Below are 23,728 nucleotides of genomic sequence, written 5' to 3'. Positions count from 1 at the left end.
CATCCAAAAACATTCAATTTGGCGATCCATGATGTTGCTGTCCTATGTAATGAGATCACTTACCCAAACAAATCTGATTTTATGAGGTATTTGGTATATTCTGATGACAGCAGCCTTGGGGTTAACAAACATTGTTATTATTTGTTTTGTTATTTCAAGGAGAGATTAACAACTGCAATAAACCTTCCAATCGATATCCATAGACGTATACAACTGGCATGTAGAGTTTGCTACTTTTGTTTTGAGTGTCTTTAATTTGTATTTTTAAAGGGGTTTGATTGTGTAAATTTTATAATGTTACTTTTGCTTTACTTTCATTTTCTCTGATTCAAAATGTCAGTTTTGTTTTAAATTCAGCTTGTAGTCAATCAAATAATGCTAAAAATTGCATTTAAAGACAGCCTAACTGCAAAATGTGCAGGGCTTTCCTCCTCTAAAATTAGACCTGGACTACACTAACAAATAAAAATATACGTAGGAATATAAAGCGTAAATGGCATGAGAGTGGATGATGCTGTTTTCACATTAATTTATGCGATAGTAAGGGCCTACAATCTGATTAAAATCAGATCTCCACTGATATACATGAAGATTTGACAGAAACCGCTTAGGGGTCATATACTGGCAACCCATGCTATTACCATAATCGATAATTGTATTGGCCAATCAGATGAACTCTTACATCTTCATGTTTGGAGACTGATCAGTGTTGATGAAGGGCATAATGTGTACCAAACGATACGATTTACTTTCACATTTTTGAAAGCTGCATTTCCACTGGTTAATTCAAAGGTCACCAGAATATAACCCCTAATCTGTTACCATCAGAGCTTCACATAAGAGGTGGATATCTGATTTTAATCAGATGGTATGAGCCTATGCACTGCTGTCCCCATTGGGATGAAATAGTTTTACTACATAATAATGTACAATCTTTGATGTCAAGCAGTTTTTATATGCAGTTTCAGAGCAATGAATAAAGCTAGTAATTTGTTGTGGATTATGGAGTTTATCTCAAAGTGTTGACAATTAAAAGTTTACTTGTAAATATATATTTCTCTCTCGTAAAATAAAACAATAAAAAGATGAACCTCTATCTGTGTATTCATATGGTACACATGCACACATACTCATCGCTCAATCCTACAGGGTACATGTTTAATGTTAACAAGTGAAGCTGTATAGACTGTTTAGCATGAACAAGTAAGGCAGATGGGTTCACATATATAGATGGCCAAACTAAATCCCATATACCTCCAACTTAATGATGTATATTTTGAACAGGTTGTAATTCTTGACTCCTTTACAAAACAAAGGGAGTTATCGCAGGGAAACATTTTTTAAAAGAACCAAGTATGGCTCACTAGGCTTAGACTGAAATGAGTATTAAAAATTATATGCAGATTAAACATAGTCCCAGCTTTTCTCATGGTTACATTAAAGTCAAGAGTTATCCATTCAATTTTCAGTGGGAATGGGGGTGATGGAATATTTTAACCCCAAAACTACAAATGTTCCACGTTCAGATAGCTTTTAAATAAACTCGCTCTAATATGTGGTAAAAGAGCATACTGCATCCAACTATATTAGTTGAAAAATATGAACTATCTAGAGGTTATAGAGAAAACATATTTCTGGTTTGAAAATAAATCCAAGGTACCACCTCTTCTTCTACCGAAAATAATTGGTTCGTTCCTCTGTATACAGCTTTTTATTCTCCATACATACAACCATGGTATCTAGTATTCCTGTAATTTTTAAAATTTGACATAAATTGCTATTATAGTTTTTAAAATATCAAAATGGGTTTCTCTTTGCTGATGTCATGTTTTTTATGTTTTCTAATTTCATGGTGTTTCTTTTTTTGTAATAATATCATTATATGTTGTTTTATGTTATAGGTGTTGTCTGATGTTGTAAAGCGCTTAGAGCTTCTAAAGATTAGGTGCTATACAAAGTCCTGATTATTATTATTTATTATTATAGATTGCAATCGAGACTATACTAAACAATACTACTTAAATACATGCCACACTGAACATTACTTAAATGTTTGACTACGTTAAATGATGTGGTTGTGAAGATGTGAATATTATGTACCTCACGTGGCTATCATGGTCAGCAAGAAACACGTTTGTAGATTATGGCATTGTAAACATCTAATCTGATACAGTGATACAAATGTTAAAAGCGTATTTTTGGGATGAGGGAAAGTGTGAAAATATATTTTCTATGTGGTTGTAATGGAGTTTTAATGGTTGCTATGGAATCTGTCAAAAATGAAACTTGCCAAATATATTCCTTTAATGGTTTAACGAAAATCTGTATTTCTTTACATGTTGAAATATTTGTTATTGGAACTGAAATTATTTCATGCATGACAGATTATAAATGAATAATGCTAGATACTGCATAAGTCATGTTTCATTCTATGAAGATCTAGCTGCTTGAACACTCCTTATATTCTAAGCCTATTTCACAAACATGTTCATGTGAAGAGTTATTTGGTACCAAAACTTATGTCATATTGAAATTAATGTAAAGTTATTTTAAGAAAGAAATCTTTAGAAAAAGAAGCATTCATCTTCCCTATTATGCATTATCAATCCTTTGCTGATATAGCTAAATAAAATGTTGTTATAAAAAGTCCAAGGCATGGTAGATACATTGTACATACTCAAAGCACCCACTATTTCACATTAGTGTGATGTGGGTTGATTGTAAAATCATGCAGAGACCCCCCTCTCTCATGCCATTTTCACTATGAGTGATGCTGATGTTAGAGTTACAAACCTGCTTGAACTGGAAAATAATTCTTTAGACTAAATGAAGTAGTTAAAACATGACAGCCTAGCCAAGGAAGCAGACTGCTATCTTCCCTTGTGTTTGACCTTAACCTTTTGAGCAGAAGATATAATTATGAACACATGAGAAATTAAGTACAGTTATACAGCAGGCTGACATTGCACAAAAATACTTTCATTTCTTCAAATATTATACATGTACATTTATAGAACTTACTGATTTATATTTTCCCTTGTTGTGACCATAAGCTTGAAACTAAAGTCATGGCTATGGTATATTTAATTATTTCATTAAAATATCTTCAGTAGCTTAAACGTTATCCTACAGGAAATTTCCCTTGCCTTGCTGTGGACATAAGCTAGTGACAGTTGGTCTGTATATGACATGTAACACACTGACTAGTTTAATGTTAAAAGCATGGGAATAGTGTCATTTAAATCTCTCCAGCTGTCACAAAGGTATCTGCTAGACATGCAAATGTTAACAGAAAGATGGAATGACAATGTGTTAACATAATATGACTAATTTAAGATGATTGTAAAACATTGCATCAATAGTAATATCGTAATTTAAAATGACGCCACAAGTGTTCTTGGCTTGACCTTGAAAATGACACAGAACATGGTATAAAACACAGTCTGTATCATTATACATACTTACTAATATCTTAAACAGTATCAGAACCATAGCCTTGATAAAATATTCATCATGTTAACATTTAAGATAAAATCATGAAAGTGGTATATAAAACGGTGTCAGATTATTGTGGATATAATCATATTCAATTTCTTCTCTCTAAATATCAATTTTTATTTCAAGACTTGACAAAGAAATATATTCATATTTGCATGTAATCATTAGCCTTTTTGCTAAGATTATGAATGTTGCAATAATCAATACGTACAATGTACAGTGTTGAATAATACTTTTTTAAGGGTTTTAAGCTACAGCCATGATATCACAAGAAATAATTTTGAGATGGCTGTTACTTAACTTTGCAGATAAGATCTTGACTGTACGAGATGCCAAAAATTAATTTTCATTACTTGAACAGTTTATGAACTACACACCAACCATGAAAATAACGATGTTTTAAATTGGATCATAAAAGTGTGTTATGTGAAATGATACATTAATATATTTTTTCCTATCCTTGAGAATTTGTGAGTTACAGGCTAGACACAAAAATATATGTTTATCTATTATCTGAACCTTGATGGAAATATGAAAGTTCCTGATTCATTCATAAGTTATGTTTGAAACTTAGGTTTAATCAAATTATCTTCCAAGACTTTAGAGGCACAGCCCTAATATAAAAAGTGAACAAACTTCACGCAAAATTTATGTTGTAGATAAGACCATGCTATTGAGACACACGATATCAAGCTACCATTTTACGGGGAAAACAATTAATTTCATGATCTTTAACAAAATCTTCTAGGTGACATTTTGGACACACAAACATCTGATACTGAACTGAGAATTGGGGCCTGGCTTTATAGAAAGGTCAATGAAAATGCCAAATCATGATGTACAGCTGCTGTAAACTGGGTGTTTGAATAACAACAAGTCATTCCCTAATCATGATAGATTTATTTACTGATATAGTGTAGCAACTAAAGACCTACAACATATAAAACAAACATTCAAGTACAAGTACAATCAAGAATTACAATACAAACTTCACACAATTAAATATGCGATGCAAATATCCATCATTATAAATTAAACAATCCTTACCAGAACTAAGACAGTCATTTCTATTTAGATTTTACTTTTATTTACTTATAATTTTACATTTCCATCAAGAAGCATAATGCCTGTGTCACTTATACAATTTTGACACTGGATGATTGCTTGTGTAAATATCAAACTTAGTGTAATGACATGACACTGCTTCCAATATATACAGCAGAGTATGGCCTGATCCAGGGACAAATTTATCAATACCGTAAACGTGTATATCTCTTTTCACACACACACATTATATATATGTATGTATATATGTATATGTATGTGTATGTGTATATGTATGTGTATATGTATATGTGTGTGTATATGTATATATGTATGTATGTATATGTATGTGTATGTATGTATGTGTATGTATGTATATGTATATGTGTATGTATGTATATGTGTGTGTATGTATGTATACGTGTATGTATGTATGTGTGTATGTATGTATGTGTGTATGTGTGTGTATGTGTGCATGTATGTATATATGTATATATATATGTATGTATGTATATATGTATGTATATATATATGTATGTATGTATGTATATATGTATGTATATATGTATGTATATATGTATGTATATATATATATGTAGATATATATATGTATATATATATGTGTGTATATATATGTGTGTATATATGTGTGTATATATATGTGTATATATGTGTGTATATATGTGTATATATATGTGTGTATATATGTATATGTGTGTATATGTATATGTATGTATATATGTGTATATGTATGTATATATATATGTGTATATGTATGTATATATGTATGTATATGTGTATGTATGTGTGTGTATGTGTGTATGTATGTATGTATGTGTGTGTATGTATGTATGTATATGTGTATGTATGTATGTGTATGTATATGTATGTATGTGCATGTATGTGTATGTATATGTATGTATGTGTATATATGTATGTATGTGTATATATGTATGTATGTATATGTATGTGTGTGTGTGTGTGTGTAGTTCATGGATTGAGACCTTAACAATTTACATGTTATGAGCCAGGTTCAAGTTCCTAAAAACAGGGACACAATCCAGGATCTGCACCAGACTTTTGTCTAATTTTGTTTTCTCAAGCCCTTCAAACCGATATATAGAAATAGATTGAGGACATCTACGGTTCACAAGTGTAGACTGAAAAGCAATTCTCCTTCCTGAGGTTCTGTGCTGGAATTGTGGCTGATTTCTTCTTGTGTCCTTCAGCTAATACATGGTTAGAAGGTGTGAATCTCAACTGCTTCCAAACTATAATTATAGACCACAACCTAAGAGCCATGACCCACTGCAGTCTGTATTGGATAAAACGATATATCTAGTTCTGTCCTATGTCCTTCAGATCCATATGTTTTCAGACCCATATTAGTTATTGAATATGGATCTCCAGTTTATGACCATGGGAAATCATATCCACAGGCACCTTCACTGAGCAGGACCAAAGAGTGCAACCCAAAAGCCCAGGAGTTGAAGATAACACAATGCAAGGCTTAGATTTCCACTATTTAGATTTGTGAAAAGTAAATAAATATCCCAAAAGTCATATTTAAAATACTAAAATGACTATGTACATTTAAAGTCTACCAAAAAAGAAAATATTACAAAGTTATAAGTCTGTCTTTAATTGTTTTGGAGATTACTAATGGAGAGACAAACTGAGAGACAGGTAGTATGACATAATCCCCACCTATTTGAAAGATAATTGGGGATAAATATCACTGTTTGTACTTTGAACTTAAACATTATAACTCAATAATAATTATGAAATGATTTCAAACAATGTCACGACTTTGAATAATGGTTTATCTGACAAATTACAGCTTTTACAACACATTTCATGAAATTAGGAACGCAAAACAAATTTCCATGATTTATATTTGAAATAATGAGATAACTAAAGACCGCTCACATTACTATATCAGCAAGACTTCTATTTTAGTGCTCAATATTAAGTTTATTTTTAAAACAACTGCAAACAATAGAAACTCAAACTAAACATTATTTTCAATCGACCCTATTAAAATGATGTTCTAATTGTCTCCCATTAGTTCATAAAATTTACACTTTTCATTCATTTGTCATGACTATGATTGTTTCTCAGGTACACAGAGGTAGTGAATGACAAAATATAAACCTCTCATAACAAACTATGCACACAGCAGCTAAGTACAGTTATTATTATTATTATTATTGTTATTACTTCCTCAAGTTTTATAGTGATTCTAAACAGACCACATGGTTTTGGACTAATATATGAGAATCACTGCCAGGCATCTGCTAGGCTGTGTTGAATAATTGTATTAAATGATGACTTTCAAGCTCTTTTATATGATGTGACTACTGAAAAATGATAATGAACTAGGAATTTAAACAAAAACAAATTCATGAAATATAATACCCTGCTGAATGCATCTGCAGTCCATATATTGCACAGCAATGTTGAATAAACCAACTGAATTGTGGTTAGTGACAGTTCTCTGCATTAAGCAATATTGGTGACATTAGAAAATATTTCTGGTTATTTAGATAGCATGCACTGCAATCATACACCCAAGCATAGGATCAAAGGATGAGAGTAGTTATTTATGATTTTAATTTACATCAATGATAATTTTATCCATGGATCCCACGCTTTTCTAAAGATAAATTTCCAGGGTTTTTCCAGGATGAAATTAATTTTTTCAAGGTTCACATATGACCATTACTGAATGAAATTAAAGATCATTTTAGATTATAAAATATGCGTTTTCTAAATCTAAAGTTGTTTCTCTTTCAAGACTCTCCAAAAAGTCAAAAAAGATGATATGTACAAAACCACAAAATGTATCACACGAAAAAAGTTTGATTATATTCCTAAAAATTGGAATGTAAAGTCATCTCAATGTACAGAATAAAAGTTCTAGCTTTATTTAGCTGACCTGCATTATGTTGCTAAGTGGGAACAAGATAATGAACATAAATTAATTTGTTTCCTTTCAAACCTTTAATTCTAAGAATTCTATAGCAATATATATATATATATATATATATATATATATATATATATATATATATATATATATATATATGCATCTTATAGAAAGTAAACATTTCCTATTACAGTATATAAAAAACAAATGTAAATAATTAGAATCATGTCTTGTAACGAAAAGAGTTTAACCCTGAATTTATTCATACCAATAAAATCAGAAAAAAGATTTTTCAAACAATCCAATCTCCTTAAGACAATCTGTTTAAAAATCCATCATTTAAAAAACATTTTTGAATGAGTTGACTTAAATTTTGACAAAAGATCTTCAAAATTATATACTGTTGTATAAACAAAAGACTGAATTTTCTTTAAAGTCATCTTGTCTTCTTGTAATTCATTAAACCAGTTTCCAAGCCTGTATTGATACTGGGGCTCATATAACTTTTTAATATATAATATAAGGGACAACACTTTCTCATTTCAGCTCTGAGATTCAACAATTTGGACTACAAATTTTGCTTAAAACGAATAGCAGTCCGGTTTCTAATCTGGGCTTCTCCGAATATTCCCACCCAATTTTTCTTATTGGACATTTTAGTCGATTTATACTTGCATGAAATCGATAGTAAAATGGTTTATTTTCTCAGAAATGGCAAGTATTATAATTGTTAGGTCTTTATTCCACTGACAGACTAGATGAAACTATGCATAGATGAAACCTGACCCGGTACTTGCCATTTGCATTACTAGTCACAGGACTTCACAAATCTCAAATGAAGACAATCAGAGGTCTAAAAGTCATGTGATATCAACAGCAAACTCCTTTGTTGTACAGAAATTCAATTATATTAAATGAAAGTCAAATACTTTTTGTAAAAAATAGCAATTTGGCCAGTCTGATTTATCAAGCAGAGAGCAAATGTCTCGTGGTAGTCACATGATACAACAAAACTCCAGAATTGTTCTCGGAATATTCATAAATATGGAAAATTTTGTTTTTCCATGTTTGTATTTTTATGACAACCAATATATGATTTTCATTTAATATTTTTTCTCTACATTTACAAATATAGGTAGTTAGATTTGTGTACTCATGCGACTAGCAATGCAAATCTCAAGTACCAGGTCACATTTCATCACTGCCGTAATTTTATCTTGTCTTTCAGCAGATGAATGACATAACAATTTTAATACTCACATTTTCTGAGACAATAAGTAATTTTCATATCGATTTCATGCATGTATCACTTGATCTAACAATGTTTAAAGTTTGCTAGGCCACACTTTGTCACCACCATGTTGGCCTCTTGTGATGCTACACTGCTTTTCATACCTTCCATGAAAGGAAAGAGAAGGATATCGAGCTGACTTTGAAAATAAAAGTCTACTAGACAAATCTAATCAATTAAGCATTTGGACTGACTCAGCATACACATTTATTGCAATCACCCAAATGATCCATACTGCACCATCCGAACATTCTGGTTAGAACTCAATTAATTTAACTCACCATCAGTTACACGATTGGTTCGGGCATCAAGTGGTGGCAAAAACTTCCAGGGTTTTTCCCAACTTTCATCAATATTTGCGAAATTCAAGGACTTTTCACGGTCAGGAAAAAATTACAATTTCTCCCAACTTTTTCCTGATTTCCCGGGAGCGTGGGAACCCTGTTTATCCATTACATTGAATGCATATCCATTCCTCCATCATTAATGTAAAATGCTATTGTGATTTAAATTTGCTGTACGCATTAACTGAATAGTATGGTACGAACAAGATCATTAACAATCCTGCATTTGTATAACGGTTCTGATATGCCTCTCATTCTGTCATGTCAACTTACCTGAAGCTAGTTTCCATATAGGATGGCAGCATCTACTTCTACTGCATTTATGTTACTGTCTCCTATAATTTCTTCTTTCACAATCATCTTGATTAAACTTACCCCATTGGGAATTTGTTATCTTTGCTTATCTTGATGTTTATATGTTATCATGAGCTTCCATGGTAGCAGCTGTAGTTATTTTTAATACATTATACCTATGCCTGTGTGCCATTTATAAAACTCAGATCTGGAAGGTTGACAGAGATTATCTATGCAAGTCCAAAGTTTTGACATGTATTTTATGGCCAGAATGTTGTGTTTTTACAAGGACAAGACTCGATGTCCTATGATGGCAATCATGACGATAATATCTTGCAAACAAATGTAATTTAGTCTTTCACCGCCATTTATGATTTTATTTATGAAATTGTTTAATAACTGCTATAAGTATCTTAGAAATAAAATAAAAATACCAGATGTGAAACAAATGATGTTAACAATTTCTAGTGTTTTTTGCTAATGAGGCTGCTTGTTTAAAACATTAACATGATTCAATGGTTCCATACCATTAGTATCAGCTATAACAGATACCTACTAATCAATTATGCAGATACAATGATTGCATTTATGTCTGAATATACCCAGGTTCAGATCCAGAAATATACTTTAGGGTGTGTGAAGGATGGTAATAGGCAAGAGGCCTGCTAAAGAGAACCTTTGGTGGGAGCCCTTGAAATGAAGCCCCTTTAAACCCCAGAATTTCTCATTTATATTTGTTCATGAAATTCTATTGAATTTAGACATAGAAATATCGACCAATAGTTAATTACCATTCCAAATATCACACAAAGTTATTGGCATTGCATTAATTAATTACATAACTGAATTGTGAACCAAACTGTTAAGAAGACATGAGAAAGCATAATTTGGACAGAACTGATATATACAACTAAATTATGTACAGGTCCCTCCAACTAATTCAGAACATGTCTCCTTTGGAAATGAGCAGATACAATTATCACACATTAAGTACTATTTTTATTATGTTTTAATAAGTTTAAAAAGAATGAAAAAGAAGGTTTATTCTTGAAACATCCACAAATATTAATGATCATGTGCTAAGAACAAGATGAACAAGATCTATGAATAACTGATGGAAAACTTTAAATCTACACTGAATAAACAAGAAAGGCTTTGTCAACTTTATAATATAATTTTCAAAAAAGAAGTTATAAAATTCAATGGCTAAGATTACAAAGACAAAAAAAGTTTAAAGGGTGGAAATAAAAAATGGAGACAATCTATGGGACCAAGAATATCTATATCTACATCAATGGCTACAGAATATCTATATCAATGGCTATAGAATATCTATATCTACATCAATGGCTACAGAATATCTATATCTACATCAATGGCTATAGATTATATATAACTAAATCAATGGCTATAGAATATCTATGTCTACATCAATGGCTATAGAATATTTATATCTACATCAATGGCTATAGAATGTCTATATCTACATCAATGGCTACAGAATATCTATACCTACATCAATGGCAACAGAATATCTATGTCTACATCAATGGCTATAGAATATCTATATCTACATCAATGGCAACAGAATATCTATATCTACATCAATGGCTATATAATATCTATATCTGCATCAATGGCTATAGAATATCTATATCTACATCAATGGCTATAGAATATCTATATCTACATCAATGGCTATAGAATATCTATATCTACATCAATGGCAACAGAATATCTATGTCTACATCAATGGCTATAGAATATCTATATCTACATCAATGGCTATAGAATATCTATATCTACATCAATGGCAACAGAATATCTATATCTACATCAATGGCTATATAATATCTATATCTGCATCAATGGCTATAGAATATCTATATCTACATCAATGGCTATAGAATATCTATATCTGCATCAATGGCTATAGAATATCTATATCTACATCAATGGCTATAGAATATCTATATCTACATCAATGGCTATAGAATATCTATATCTACATCAATGGCAACAGAATATCTATGTCTACATCAATGGCTATAGAATATCTATATCTACATCAATGGCTATAGAATATCTATATCTACATCAATGGCAACAGAATATCTATATCTACATCAATGGCTATAGAATATCTATATCTACATCAATGGCTATAGAATATCTATATCTACATCAATGGCAACAGAATATCTATATCTACATCAATGGCTATATAATATCTATATCTGCATCAATGGCTATAGAATATCTATATCTACATCAATGGCTATAGAATATCTATATCTGCATCAATGGCTATAGAATATCTATATCTACATCAATGGCTATAGAATATCTATATCTACATCAGTGGCTATAGAATATCTATATCTACATCAATGGCAACAGAATATCTATATCTACATCAATGGCTACAGAATATCTATACCTACATCAATGGCTATAGAATATCTATATCTACATCAATGGCTATAGAATATCTATATCTACATCAATGGCTATAGAATATCTATATCTACATCAATGGCAACAGAATATCTATATCTACATCAATGGCTACAGAATATCTATACCTACATCAATGGCAACAGAATATCTATGTCTACATCAATGGCTATAGAATATCTATATCTACATCAATGGCTATAGAATATCTATATCTACATCAATGGCAACAGAATATCTATATCTACATCAATGGCTATATAATATCTATATCTGCATCAATGGCTATAGAATATCTATATCTACATCAATGGCTATAGAATATCTATATCTGCATCAATGGCTATAGAATATCTATATCTACATCAATGGCTATAGAATATCTATATCTACATCAATGGCTATAGAATATCTATATCTACATCAATGGCAACAGAATATCTATATCTACATCAATGGCTATATAATATCTATATCTGCATCAATGGCCATAGAATATCTATATCTACATCAATGGCTATAGAATATCTATACCTACATCAATGGCTACATAATATATATACCTACATCAATGGATATAGAATGTCTATATCTACGTCAATGGCTGCAGAATATCTATATTTACAACACTTGCTATAGAATATCTATATCTACATCAATGGCTATAGAATGTCGATATCTACATCAATGGCTATAGAATATCTATATCTACATCAATGGCTATAGAATGTCGATATCTACATCAATGGCTATAGAATATCTATATCTACATCAATGGCTATAGAATGTCTATATCTACATCAATGGCTACAGAATATCTATACCTACATCAATGGCTATAGAATATCTATATCTACATCAATGGCTATAGAATATCTATATCTACATCAATGGCTATAGAATATCTATATCTACATCAATGGCAACAGAATATCTATGTCTACATCAATGGCTATAGAATATCTATGTCTACATCAATGGCCATAGAATATCTATATCTACATCAATGGCTATAGAATATCTATACCTACATCAATGGCTACATAATATATATACCTACATCAATGGATATAGAATGTCTATATCTACGTCAATGGCTGCAGAATATCTATATTTACAACACTTGCTATAGAATATCTATATCTACATCAATGGCTATAGAATGTCGATATCTACATCAATGGCTATAGAATATCTATATCTACATCAATGGCTATAGAATGTCGATATCTACATCAATGGCTATAGAATGTCTATATCTACATCAATGGCTACAGAAAGTCTATATCTACATCAATAAATATAGAATATCTATATCTACATCAATGGTTATAGAATATCTGTATCTAAACCAATGGCTATAGAATGTCTATATCTACATCAATGGATATATAATGTCTATATCTACATCAATGGCTACAGAATATCTATACCTACATCAATGGCTACAGAATGTCTATATCTAAACCAATGGTATAGAATATATATATATCTACATCAATGGCTACATAATATCTATACCTACATTAATGGATATAGAATGTCTATATCTACATCAATGGCTACAGAATGTCTATATCTAAACCAATGGTATAGAATATCTATATCTACATCAATGGCTATAGAATGTCTATATCTACATCAATGGCTATTGAATATCTATATCTATATCAATGGCTATAGAATATCTATATCTATATCAATGGCTATAGAATATCTATATCTACATCAATGGCTATAGAATATCTATATCTCCATCAATGGCTATAGAATGTCTATATCTACATCAATGGCTACAGAATGTCTATATCTAAACCAATGGTATAGAATATCTATATCTACATCAATGGCTATAGAATGTCTATATCTACATCAATGGCTATTGAATATCTATATCTATATCAATGGCTATAGAATATCTATATCTACATCAATGGCTATAGAATATCTATATCTACATCAATGGCTACAGAATGTCTATATCTAAACCAATGGTATAGAATATCTATATCTACATCAATGGCTATAGAATGTCTATATCTACATCAATGGCTATATAATATCTATATCTACATCAATGGCTACAGAATATCTATATCTACATCAATGGCTACAGAATATCTATATCTACATCAATGGCTACAGAATATCTATATCTATATCAATGGCTACAAAATATCTATATATACATCCGTGGCTATAGAATATATATATATATATATATATATATATATATATATATATATATATATATATATATATATATATAAACCAATGGCTATAGCATATCTATATCTACATCAATGGCTACAGAATATCTATATTTACAAACAAAAAGTTATAGAATATCTTTATCTATATCCATATCCAAACCAATGGCTATATAATATAATCTACATCAACGGCTACAGAATATCTATATCTACATCAATGGCTACAGAATGTCTATATCTACATCAATGGCTACATAATATCTATGTATATATTAATGGCAACATAATATCTATATCTACATCCATGGCTACAGAAGATATATATCTATATCAATGGCTACAAAATATCTATATCTACATCCATGGCTATAGAATATATATATCTAAACCAATGGCTATAGCATATCTACATCTACATCAATGGCTACAGAATATCTATATTTACAAAAAATAGCTATAGAATATCTTTATCTATATCCATATCCAAACCAATGGCTATATAATATAATCTACATCAATGGCTATAGAATATCTATATCTACATCCATGGCTATATAATAATAATAATAGTAGTAATAATAATAATAATGCTTTATTTATAGAGGGTGACTCATTAGTCAAGGACTATTCTCCTTTGAGGCCCTCTTAAGGAGAGTATAACAATGCACATTATATGAAGATAGCAATAATTAGTGTTTATTTTAACATGTTTAGTATTAAAATACTAAATTCCATTATCTATTAGAAACACATGCATGCTCATGATATCTCTTCTTAAATACTCTAATATTATCAGCAGATTTTACATGTAGTGGAAGCTTATTCCACAAAACTGTACCAGAGTACTGAAAACTCTTTTTAAATTGCTCTGTTCTTGGTTTTGGTGCTAGAAGATTTCCATGTGATATTGATCTCAACTGGTATTGTGTTGAAAAAGGCCTGAATAAATCCTGAAGATACTCTGGTGCAGTTACATGTGGACATTTATATAAAAGAACTGCCTTATGAAAATCTATCCTGTCATATATTGTGAACCATTTGAGTTCTGTAAATAATGCTCTGGAGGGATGATCAACAGATGCATCTAAAATTACATGTGCTGCATGTTTCTGAAGTTTATAAATCATGTTAAGCTCAAATTTAGCACAGTTTCCCCATACATTAGAACAATAATCCATTATTGTAAGAATATATGACTTGCTGCATAGATTGCAAATTTCCATAGGTAAATATTTTTTGATTCTGCTGAAAAGGGCAATTTTGGATGACAGTGTTTTACAAAACTTATCAATATGGTCATTCCATAATAAATTATTATCTATGGACACACCTACAAACCATTCATGTTTGACATTTTCTAATGGATGATTATTTATTGCAAGAGATAGTTTTGGGTTCCCTGACTTGTGTAGCTTTTGTGATGTCCCCAAAATCATACATTTTGTTTTACCTTCATTAATAATCATCCTATTTTGTTGTGCCCAGTTTTAGACTCTAATAAAGTCTGAGTTTAATCTTGTTTGGATAACTTCAGTATCAGAACTAGATGTATACAAGGTCGCATCGCTTGCAAACAAATCTGTATTTGTGGATTCATTATTTAATGGTAGATCACTGATATAGATAAGGAAGAGGACAGGGCCCAAAACTGTGCCTTGAGGGACTCCTGAATGAATAGTGCAAGTTTGAGGGCTAATTTTACCAATGCTTACTTGTTTAGACCTTTGGTTTAGGTATGATCTAAACCAGTTTAAAGAAGGATTGTCAAACCTGTAACAGTTAAAATTTTGCAGCAGAATTTCATAATCAACAAGATCAAACGCTTTCTTGAAGTCAAGGAAAACAATCACAGTCATATGTCTAATAACCATTTCCTTCAGCCAAAGATCAATTAATTTGGTAAGTTCTGTTTGGCATGATTTGTACTTTCTAAATCCTGATTGCATTTTATGAAATAGAGAGCATTTTTCAAAAAATGTATAGACCTGAATGGCTACATGCTTTTCAAATAATTTTGACAACACAGGTAGAATTGATATTGGTCTGTAATTTCCTGGATCCTCCTTTTCTCCTTTCTAAAAGACAGGTGGAACCTTTACACATTTCATTGTTTCTGGAAAATTGCCACTCATTATACTTAAATTTATGATATGCGTTAGTGACTTTGTTATTACTGGTGCAGCAATTTTAAGAATTCATGGACCAATATCATCCAATGCAGAGGATTTATTAATATTCACTTTAATTAGCATATCAAAATCATCAGCTTCACTAACATTAGCTACTGAAAAATAATTATCATCAGGAATTTTAGCTCTTATAAATAACAGAAGAGCATCAGGTTCAATTGGAATGTTCGTCTGGTTCTGAATACTGTTACTGAAGATGCTTATGAAGAAATTGTTGAACATTTCCACAATGTCTTGTACAGATGTTGCTATATCATCATTTTGCTTAAGTACAGGGGGAAGACAACTGTTCTTGGGTGAGTTAAGCTCTTTTAGATGCTTCCACAATGTTTTGGTACTCTTACTTTCATTAATAGCCTGTTTATAGTAGTTCTCTTTTGCCTTATCTATCAGGTGCTTAGTTTTATTCCTCCACTTTCTATAACTTTTCATGTCTTTTTTCTTGTGGAAATTATCTCTTAGGTGCCTAGCCTCATTGATCTCAGGGGTAATCCACTTGAGTGTAATTTGCTGTTGACCCTTTTTGTTTTGTCTAAACCAATGGCTATGGAATATTTATAACTACGTTAATGGCTATACAATATCTATAATTTAAAAAAAATGGCTATAGAATATCTATATCTATATCATTGGCTATAGAATATCTATATCTACATCACTGGCTACATAATATCTACCGCTCCAGTGGCCTAGTGGTTAGAGCATCTGCCTCGGATGCGGGAGGTCGTGGGTTTGATCCCCCACCGAGTCATACCAGAGACTTACAAAAATGGTACTAACAGCTGCCTCGCTTGGCATTCAGCATTAAGAGGTTAGTGTTAGGACTGGTTGGCCTGGTGTAAGGATAATGTGACTGGGTGGGACATCATGCTACATGTCTGCGGCATGATGCCCCAGTGCTAGACATCACTATAAACTGCTACATTGCAGACATTGTAGCGATATGACTGAAAAATTGTTAAAGCTACGTTAAAATTCAAAATCACAAATCACAGAATATCTATATCTACATCAATGGCTATAGAATATATATATTTACATCAATGGCTATAGAATAACTATATCCACATGAATGGTTATAGAATATCTATATCTAAACCAATGGCTATAGAATGTCTGTATCTATATCAACGGCTATAGAATATATATATAACTAAATCAATGGCTATAGATAATCTATACCTACTTCAATGGGTATAGATTATCTATATCTACATCAATGGTTACAGAATATATTTATCTACATCAATGGCTACAGAATCTATATATCTATATCAATGGCTATAGAATGTCTAATCTACATCAATGGCTATAGCTAGAATATCTATATCTACATCAATGGTTACAGGATATATATATCTACATCAATGGCTTTAGAATGTCTATACCTACATCAATGGCTATAGAATATCCATATCTAAACCAATGGCTATAGAATATCTATATCTATATCAATGGCTACAGAATATCTAAATCTACATTAATGGCTACAGAATAGCTACATCTACATCAATGAGTATATAATATCTATATCTACATCAATGCCTATAGAATATCTATATCTAAACCAATGGCCACAAAAGAAATAGGAACAAAAATATACCCAATGTTGCAAACTATATCAATGTAAAGAAACATACTGACTGAACTAATGCAATATTTAAGAGCTATAACCCCTTCAGAGGCAATGTGAAGTAATAGAACCCTTAATAGACAGTTTCAAGAAAATGAAAATAAAGGAATATTTTTAACAGATTGCAACAAATAAATATCAATTGATGCTTAGGTCCTGTGTAAAGACATATCAGGAAAGTAATGAAGCATAATAGTTCACTGAGGAAAGAGAGAAACATAAAAATACAAGACTTCAAATTTTTGAAAACTTGCATATAGCAGACTGGATTACAGACTACTACATGATTAAACAATATCCTTCATGTCTAGTGGACTTACAGCAATGGTCTAGAAATAGGCAATTCAAAACAAAAATAAATGTATAACAATGTATATACTAGAAATTAAATTAACAATTGTATTGCAACATCAACATGAGTAATCTGAACCCTTAAAGTGTTAATGCAGTAGACAGAAAATAGCAAACACTTCCAACTGACATGAGAAAACATACTTTAAGTAACATCAAATTTGCAAATGGATGCTAATCAGAGCTAAACTAAATAAATTTCACATGAAAATATTTCATTATTATCATGCAGTTACCATTTCTGTTTTGAATTCAACTTGATACAGGAGGACAAAAGCAAGCTTTTATTATTTCTATTTATGTGACATTGTTTGGGTTATTTTCTTCTTGTCCTTACCTACTCAGGTGCACATGGCAGTGCCATTTTGTTATTTCAGCTTAAAAAGCTATTTTTCCAACAAAACCATAAAATTGCCCACAGAAGTCTCTCCATCTCTTCTCTACTTAATGATAAAAAAGTGATATAACTTTTAATTCAACTACTAAATGCTGTTCTGTTGTTGTTTTTTCTTGTCTGATCATTTGAAAAAGAAACAAAGTAAATTACATAGGGGATACTTAGTAGAAATTAGTCTAATTGACCTAATTTACTCTAAACGTATGTCATGTATCTGAACAATTTTAAGAAGGGAAAGGATGGTTCAAACAAAACTGCAATCTTAGCACAAAGGAAAAATAACTCAGTAATTAAAACAACAGAAAGTTAATAATTTTTCTTCATCATTTGCATAACAATTATGATTGTATAAGATAAAGCTGAGTAAGGTTTCTGTATATTAAATGATATTATTCTCCTCCAATGTCTATAATAAATTCTTTTTGTCACTCAACAATGTTCCATAAAAGATTTGAAGATTTTAACTACTCAACATTTCCTTTGCACATGTGTCCATGCTACTCAAATCCTGCTCAGTACCTTTGGAAAACCTGCACTGAGATGTGACTGTAAATTATATATATATATATATATATATATATATATATATATATATAAAGTGTTATCAACATAGAATCTGATGTGTAAACAGTCATAAACACAATCATTGAATGATTACTTCATAGATAATCCCTGAAATGATATGAACAGAGGCAAAAATTCCTAACTGGTGAAAATCTTAAGACTATTCATTATCAAAATATTGTTCAACATTAACACATCTTTACAACTAGAAAACATTATTCACCATCTCATTACCATCAGAAATAATGACAAGTTATCATATAAATCTGGTCCTATAAAAAGACTGAACACAAAGACTGGTTCACTGTTTTGTCAAAACGATGGACAATAATATTACAACAAAGAGGATTTTCACAAAAAACACGTCTGACTATAGACAATATAGACTTTATACTATACGGGTGTATCTTTCATTGATACAATAACCTTTGCATTGATAGATTGTAATCTCTCTGTGTAATGCTGTACAAGATTGTCATTCCCTTTGGTCTTGTGCAGATCGATAAGCCTTTGTAACTCTTTCTCTAAATTCTCAAATGCTTCAAGTAACTGCTTACAACTTTCCTCATTTGACTGTAGGCTAATTTCCACTAAACATTCCAAGGCCTCTGAAACGAAACTATTCTGGGGCATATTTTTAGCAAGATCCGTCTTCATTGATATAACTTTCTGTGCCAATGACTTTGCTGCCTCATAGTTTTTCATTCCTATTTTGGCCTGACATAAATGAAGAATGCTCTCAGCATACATTGCACTTCTATCCATGAGCTTTTCCCGCAATCTGACTGATTTTTCAAGTTCTATTATTGCTTGAGAAAAATTTTTCATTTTGTTATACACTTTCCCAATTGTGTCATAAATTAGACTAAGATTTGCCTCATTGGGAGGAACTGCTCGGAGCAGATTTAATTCTGCCTCCTTCAACAGTTCTACAGCCTCATCACACCTCTTGAACAAAGCATAATATGCTGCTACATGGTTTATAGAAACAGGCAAAATTCGGGGTGGAACCTTCAGCTGTCTATTAATTTCCAACCCCTTTTCATGATAATCAAGGGCTTGTTTATCATCACCTGTCTGTTGATAGAAGACACCCAAATAGTCAAAGATAAATCCAAAGGCTGGAACCTCCTTTTCTGTAAGTGGTTTTTTTCTCTGATACGTTCATCATTTTCCTCTTCAAGATTTTTCATATGTCGTTTTAGGCTCTCATGATAATACTTTTTGGCTTCATCAAAACTGCCTGCAAATCATAAGTTTAAAGAATGGCATTCAAGTTTAATAATTTGTTCAAACTTTGGTACTAGTTTAAATGATCAATCAAAACACAGCATATATTGAGGTGAGAAACTATATATAATCACATATTTCAAATCTAACCAAGGAGTTATATGGTATTTTATTTGTGGACTGTAATTTAAGAAAGAAAATATTTGAGAAATGTATGTTCTGGCAATAATATTTACCTGATCACATTACATTAAGATAACTTTCTTTGCTACTTCCAAATCCAACCATCCTGGAAAGACAATGGAGGCAACTATTACAGATTAACTCCCCTTTCTAATAACTAGGTGTCTAATGTTCTTTCTGGCTTATACCAGGTTTTACTTTAGCGAAACCCTAAAGGATGCTCACACTGTAGGGGAGGGTTGAAGGGATTATTTTTAATCTTCATGTAAGTGGTATCAAAGAAACATAATTTACTAAAAGAATTACTCTCTGTCAAATACATTTCTTGATCACATTACATTAAGTGAATGGGTAAGTGAAGGAAATGCTGTGAATCCTATGTATACATGCATCCCCCAGTAGGAGCATGGTTGCTTTTCTAAGAGGATGAACTTATACTAATGTTGGTTTAGCACAACGAGAGTCAATTTTTTATACACATACGAGGGAGTTCCTTGTGAGAATCCTCACGTTATTATTTCCTTTACCATCAAATGCTTACCAGGACCATGCTTACATGCATATGTTCCACGTCCACATGGAAGGTTTTGAGAACGGCTTCCATTTTTAAGATGTTGATATGAAGAGCCTTCTTTCTCTTGAAGTGTCCATTGTTTGGACCATAGCAGGTCCAGTAGGATACTGACATTACAACAGATCCACCACCTTGATGAGTAGTGTGAGGAGTTGTAAGAAACTTCTTTGCATAAATTCCTTGCATAAATATTCTCATTTCATGCTTTCTCCAACACATTAGCTAACTTTCATTATTATATGCTCATTGTCTTCTCCATTAACTTTATATTGTCAGAATCATTCAGTATTTTACAATAGTACACTAGCACGCACAAGTTATATTGCATTCATAATGGAACTACTTTCTATTTTAAACAAACAATGGATGCAGATTCCAGCACTTTTGATTTATTTATTTGTGTGGATGATGTAAACCATCTATTTGAGCCATTTGAAAGTAGAGATGCCAAAGTTGACAATGTGGATGAATTCATAGACTCGCAGAAGAAACTATCAATGAAGCAGGCAACTGAACATGATATCAGAAATGTGCAGCGATGGCTATATGATAACTACTTTGAAAACAAATCATGTACACTCATGTAGTAGGCGCTTTACGTTTTGGTTGATTAAATTTGTTTCTCAATTAACTAAAGCAGATGGTTTGTGGACTGCTACATACCAGCTGCTTTGTCACATTCCATATTAACTTATTTAATACAACATTTCGGATTTAGGCGGGTGACAGACGCCAGATTTCATAAAATTGCTAGGTCCCTACAATTAACATGCAAGTGACAAGGCATAAACTCTTTAGCTGATAATAAGAATGGCAACAAATATACTTACAGTTTTACATCCTGAATTTCCTCAAAATGTACTATATTAGTTCTGCAAATCTGAATTACATGAGCCATGTCATTGGTTCTCAAGCTTGATTGCACATTTTGAAATTGTACTGTAATTTTCATTATATTCCAAGTGCAATTACAACTTCCTTACAGCATTCAACATGAAACAAGCATTAAATTCCATAGCGTCTTTTTGATAATTACAATTGAAAGACTTCATATATTTTGCGTAGTATGATTTCAAGCATTCAATGACAGAACAGAAACATACTTGCAGATGTAAACATGCTGCTCCATCGCCACTGAAATCCGATGTACTTCATGTAGAATTGGCACAGATAAATCCAGTCCATAATCGCAAGATTTCGAAGAAACAACAAAAATACCAAAATCTATTCATTCTAGATCAAATGGAGAAGTTGTTGCAATGCGCATTCATTCACAATTTGACTCCAAATTTTAAGTAGACCAAAAGTCATTTTCTTTTGAAACTTATGTCTAGCAAGAACCTAAAGTCACATTTATCTGGGCGGAGTTATATGCGCATTAATAATGTTGTTGCTTTGTAATGATGAATCTGCGCTTGTGAACTTAGAATGAAATATGACATACATTCAGTTACTTTGTTTCATGTAGTGTATTTTTGTTTACATAATTAAGCCTCAGGTAGAATAAGAAAATGAGCATATAATAAAAAGGTTAATGCATTTGTATAGGAAAATATGAACTTGTTTTGTCACATGGATATACTGCACTCCCAAGGTCGTACAGTATTTCCATCCGAAAAACTCGTTCATATTTTCCCATACAAATGCTGTAACCTATAAATATGTCTGGGAGAATGATGCCATATGTGTTAAAAGTTCAATATCTAAATAGGCAAAATGTTTGGAATGGCTAAGGTCGGACTTTCCTACTCCGATTATCCAATTTAAACTGTGAATGAGGGAAGTAAGCTTGTTCCTCGCTTCAACTAAATAAACCATACTTACTAAATGGATGTATACAATGTTGTCCAAGAATGCTACATTCTCTGTGGATAATGTCCTGAATGACTTGATCTGACATCTTACTGAAGGTCCAACCCCAACATCTTGGTTGATGCCTTCTCTGATGCATGAACAAATTATTACAGTGGATTTAGAAGCAGGATGCAGTGTTAATATGTGTTGAGGGTTCCAGATCTAGATGGATGAAAATGTTGAGAAGGGTTAAGGTCTAACTTCTCAACACTGATTATCCACCACACAGTGAGGAAAATAATGCTGCTCATGGCTCACCAGCTGTAGAAAACTGACTCCTGACCACTGTAATTGTGAATAGCTCATTTGTATGGGTGGACCGATAGGTGGGCAGTTGGAACAGTGTACCAGAGATGATATATGATTTGTGGTCCAGCCAAATGGTGCAGTATGGTCGGCATGGACTGTCCATCCGTCCCGTATTGGTGAAATTGCCAATCTCCACTTCCATTTTGTTTACGTAATTTTTTAATGCACAGATGCAGTAAGTGAGTGCAAGCCCATGCCTCATGGGCATAATTCTACTTTTTTGATTCCTCATACAAGGTCCGTGCTTCTCTCTATTGGGATTATTATAGATAACCTTATCGACATATTGAAACAAAGTCTTTTGAGTCATACTGATCATATGCTTTTCCATGAGCTTATAAAAATTTCCAGTGTTTTTGACTCTACTCACAGAT

At 31.7% G+C, this 23,728-nt stretch overlaps 1 protein-coding gene across 1 annotated transcript in view; it reads right to left on the bottom strand.

Moving 5' to 3' along the window:
- Window positions 1-19,222: 19,222 nt before the first annotated feature.
- Window positions 19,223-23,728, bottom strand: part of LOC149786217 (uncharacterized) — an 80,789-nt gene continuing 76,283 nt past the window's right edge. The window contains exons 10-11 of the mRNA XM_089975906.1: window positions 21,174-21,322; window positions 19,223-20,359 (exon numbers count right to left, since the gene is read on the bottom strand). Of these exons, the coding sequence (XP_089832032.1) occupies window positions 19,598-20,359; window positions 21,174-21,322 (911 nt within the window). The 3' untranslated portion in view covers window positions 19,223-19,597. The remainder of the gene's footprint in view (window positions 20,360-21,173; window positions 21,323-23,728) is intronic.

Source organism: Sinohyriopsis cumingii, chromosome 12 (assembly GCF_028554795.1).
Source record: "Sinohyriopsis cumingii isolate HCF-2022 chromosome 12, ASM2855479v2, whole genome shotgun sequence".
Lineage (NCBI taxonomy): Eukaryota > Metazoa > Mollusca > Bivalvia > Unionida > Unionidae > Sinohyriopsis > Sinohyriopsis cumingii.
The sequence above is the reverse complement of the archived record's forward strand: the minus strand, read 5'-3'. Positions and strand labels throughout refer to the sequence as shown.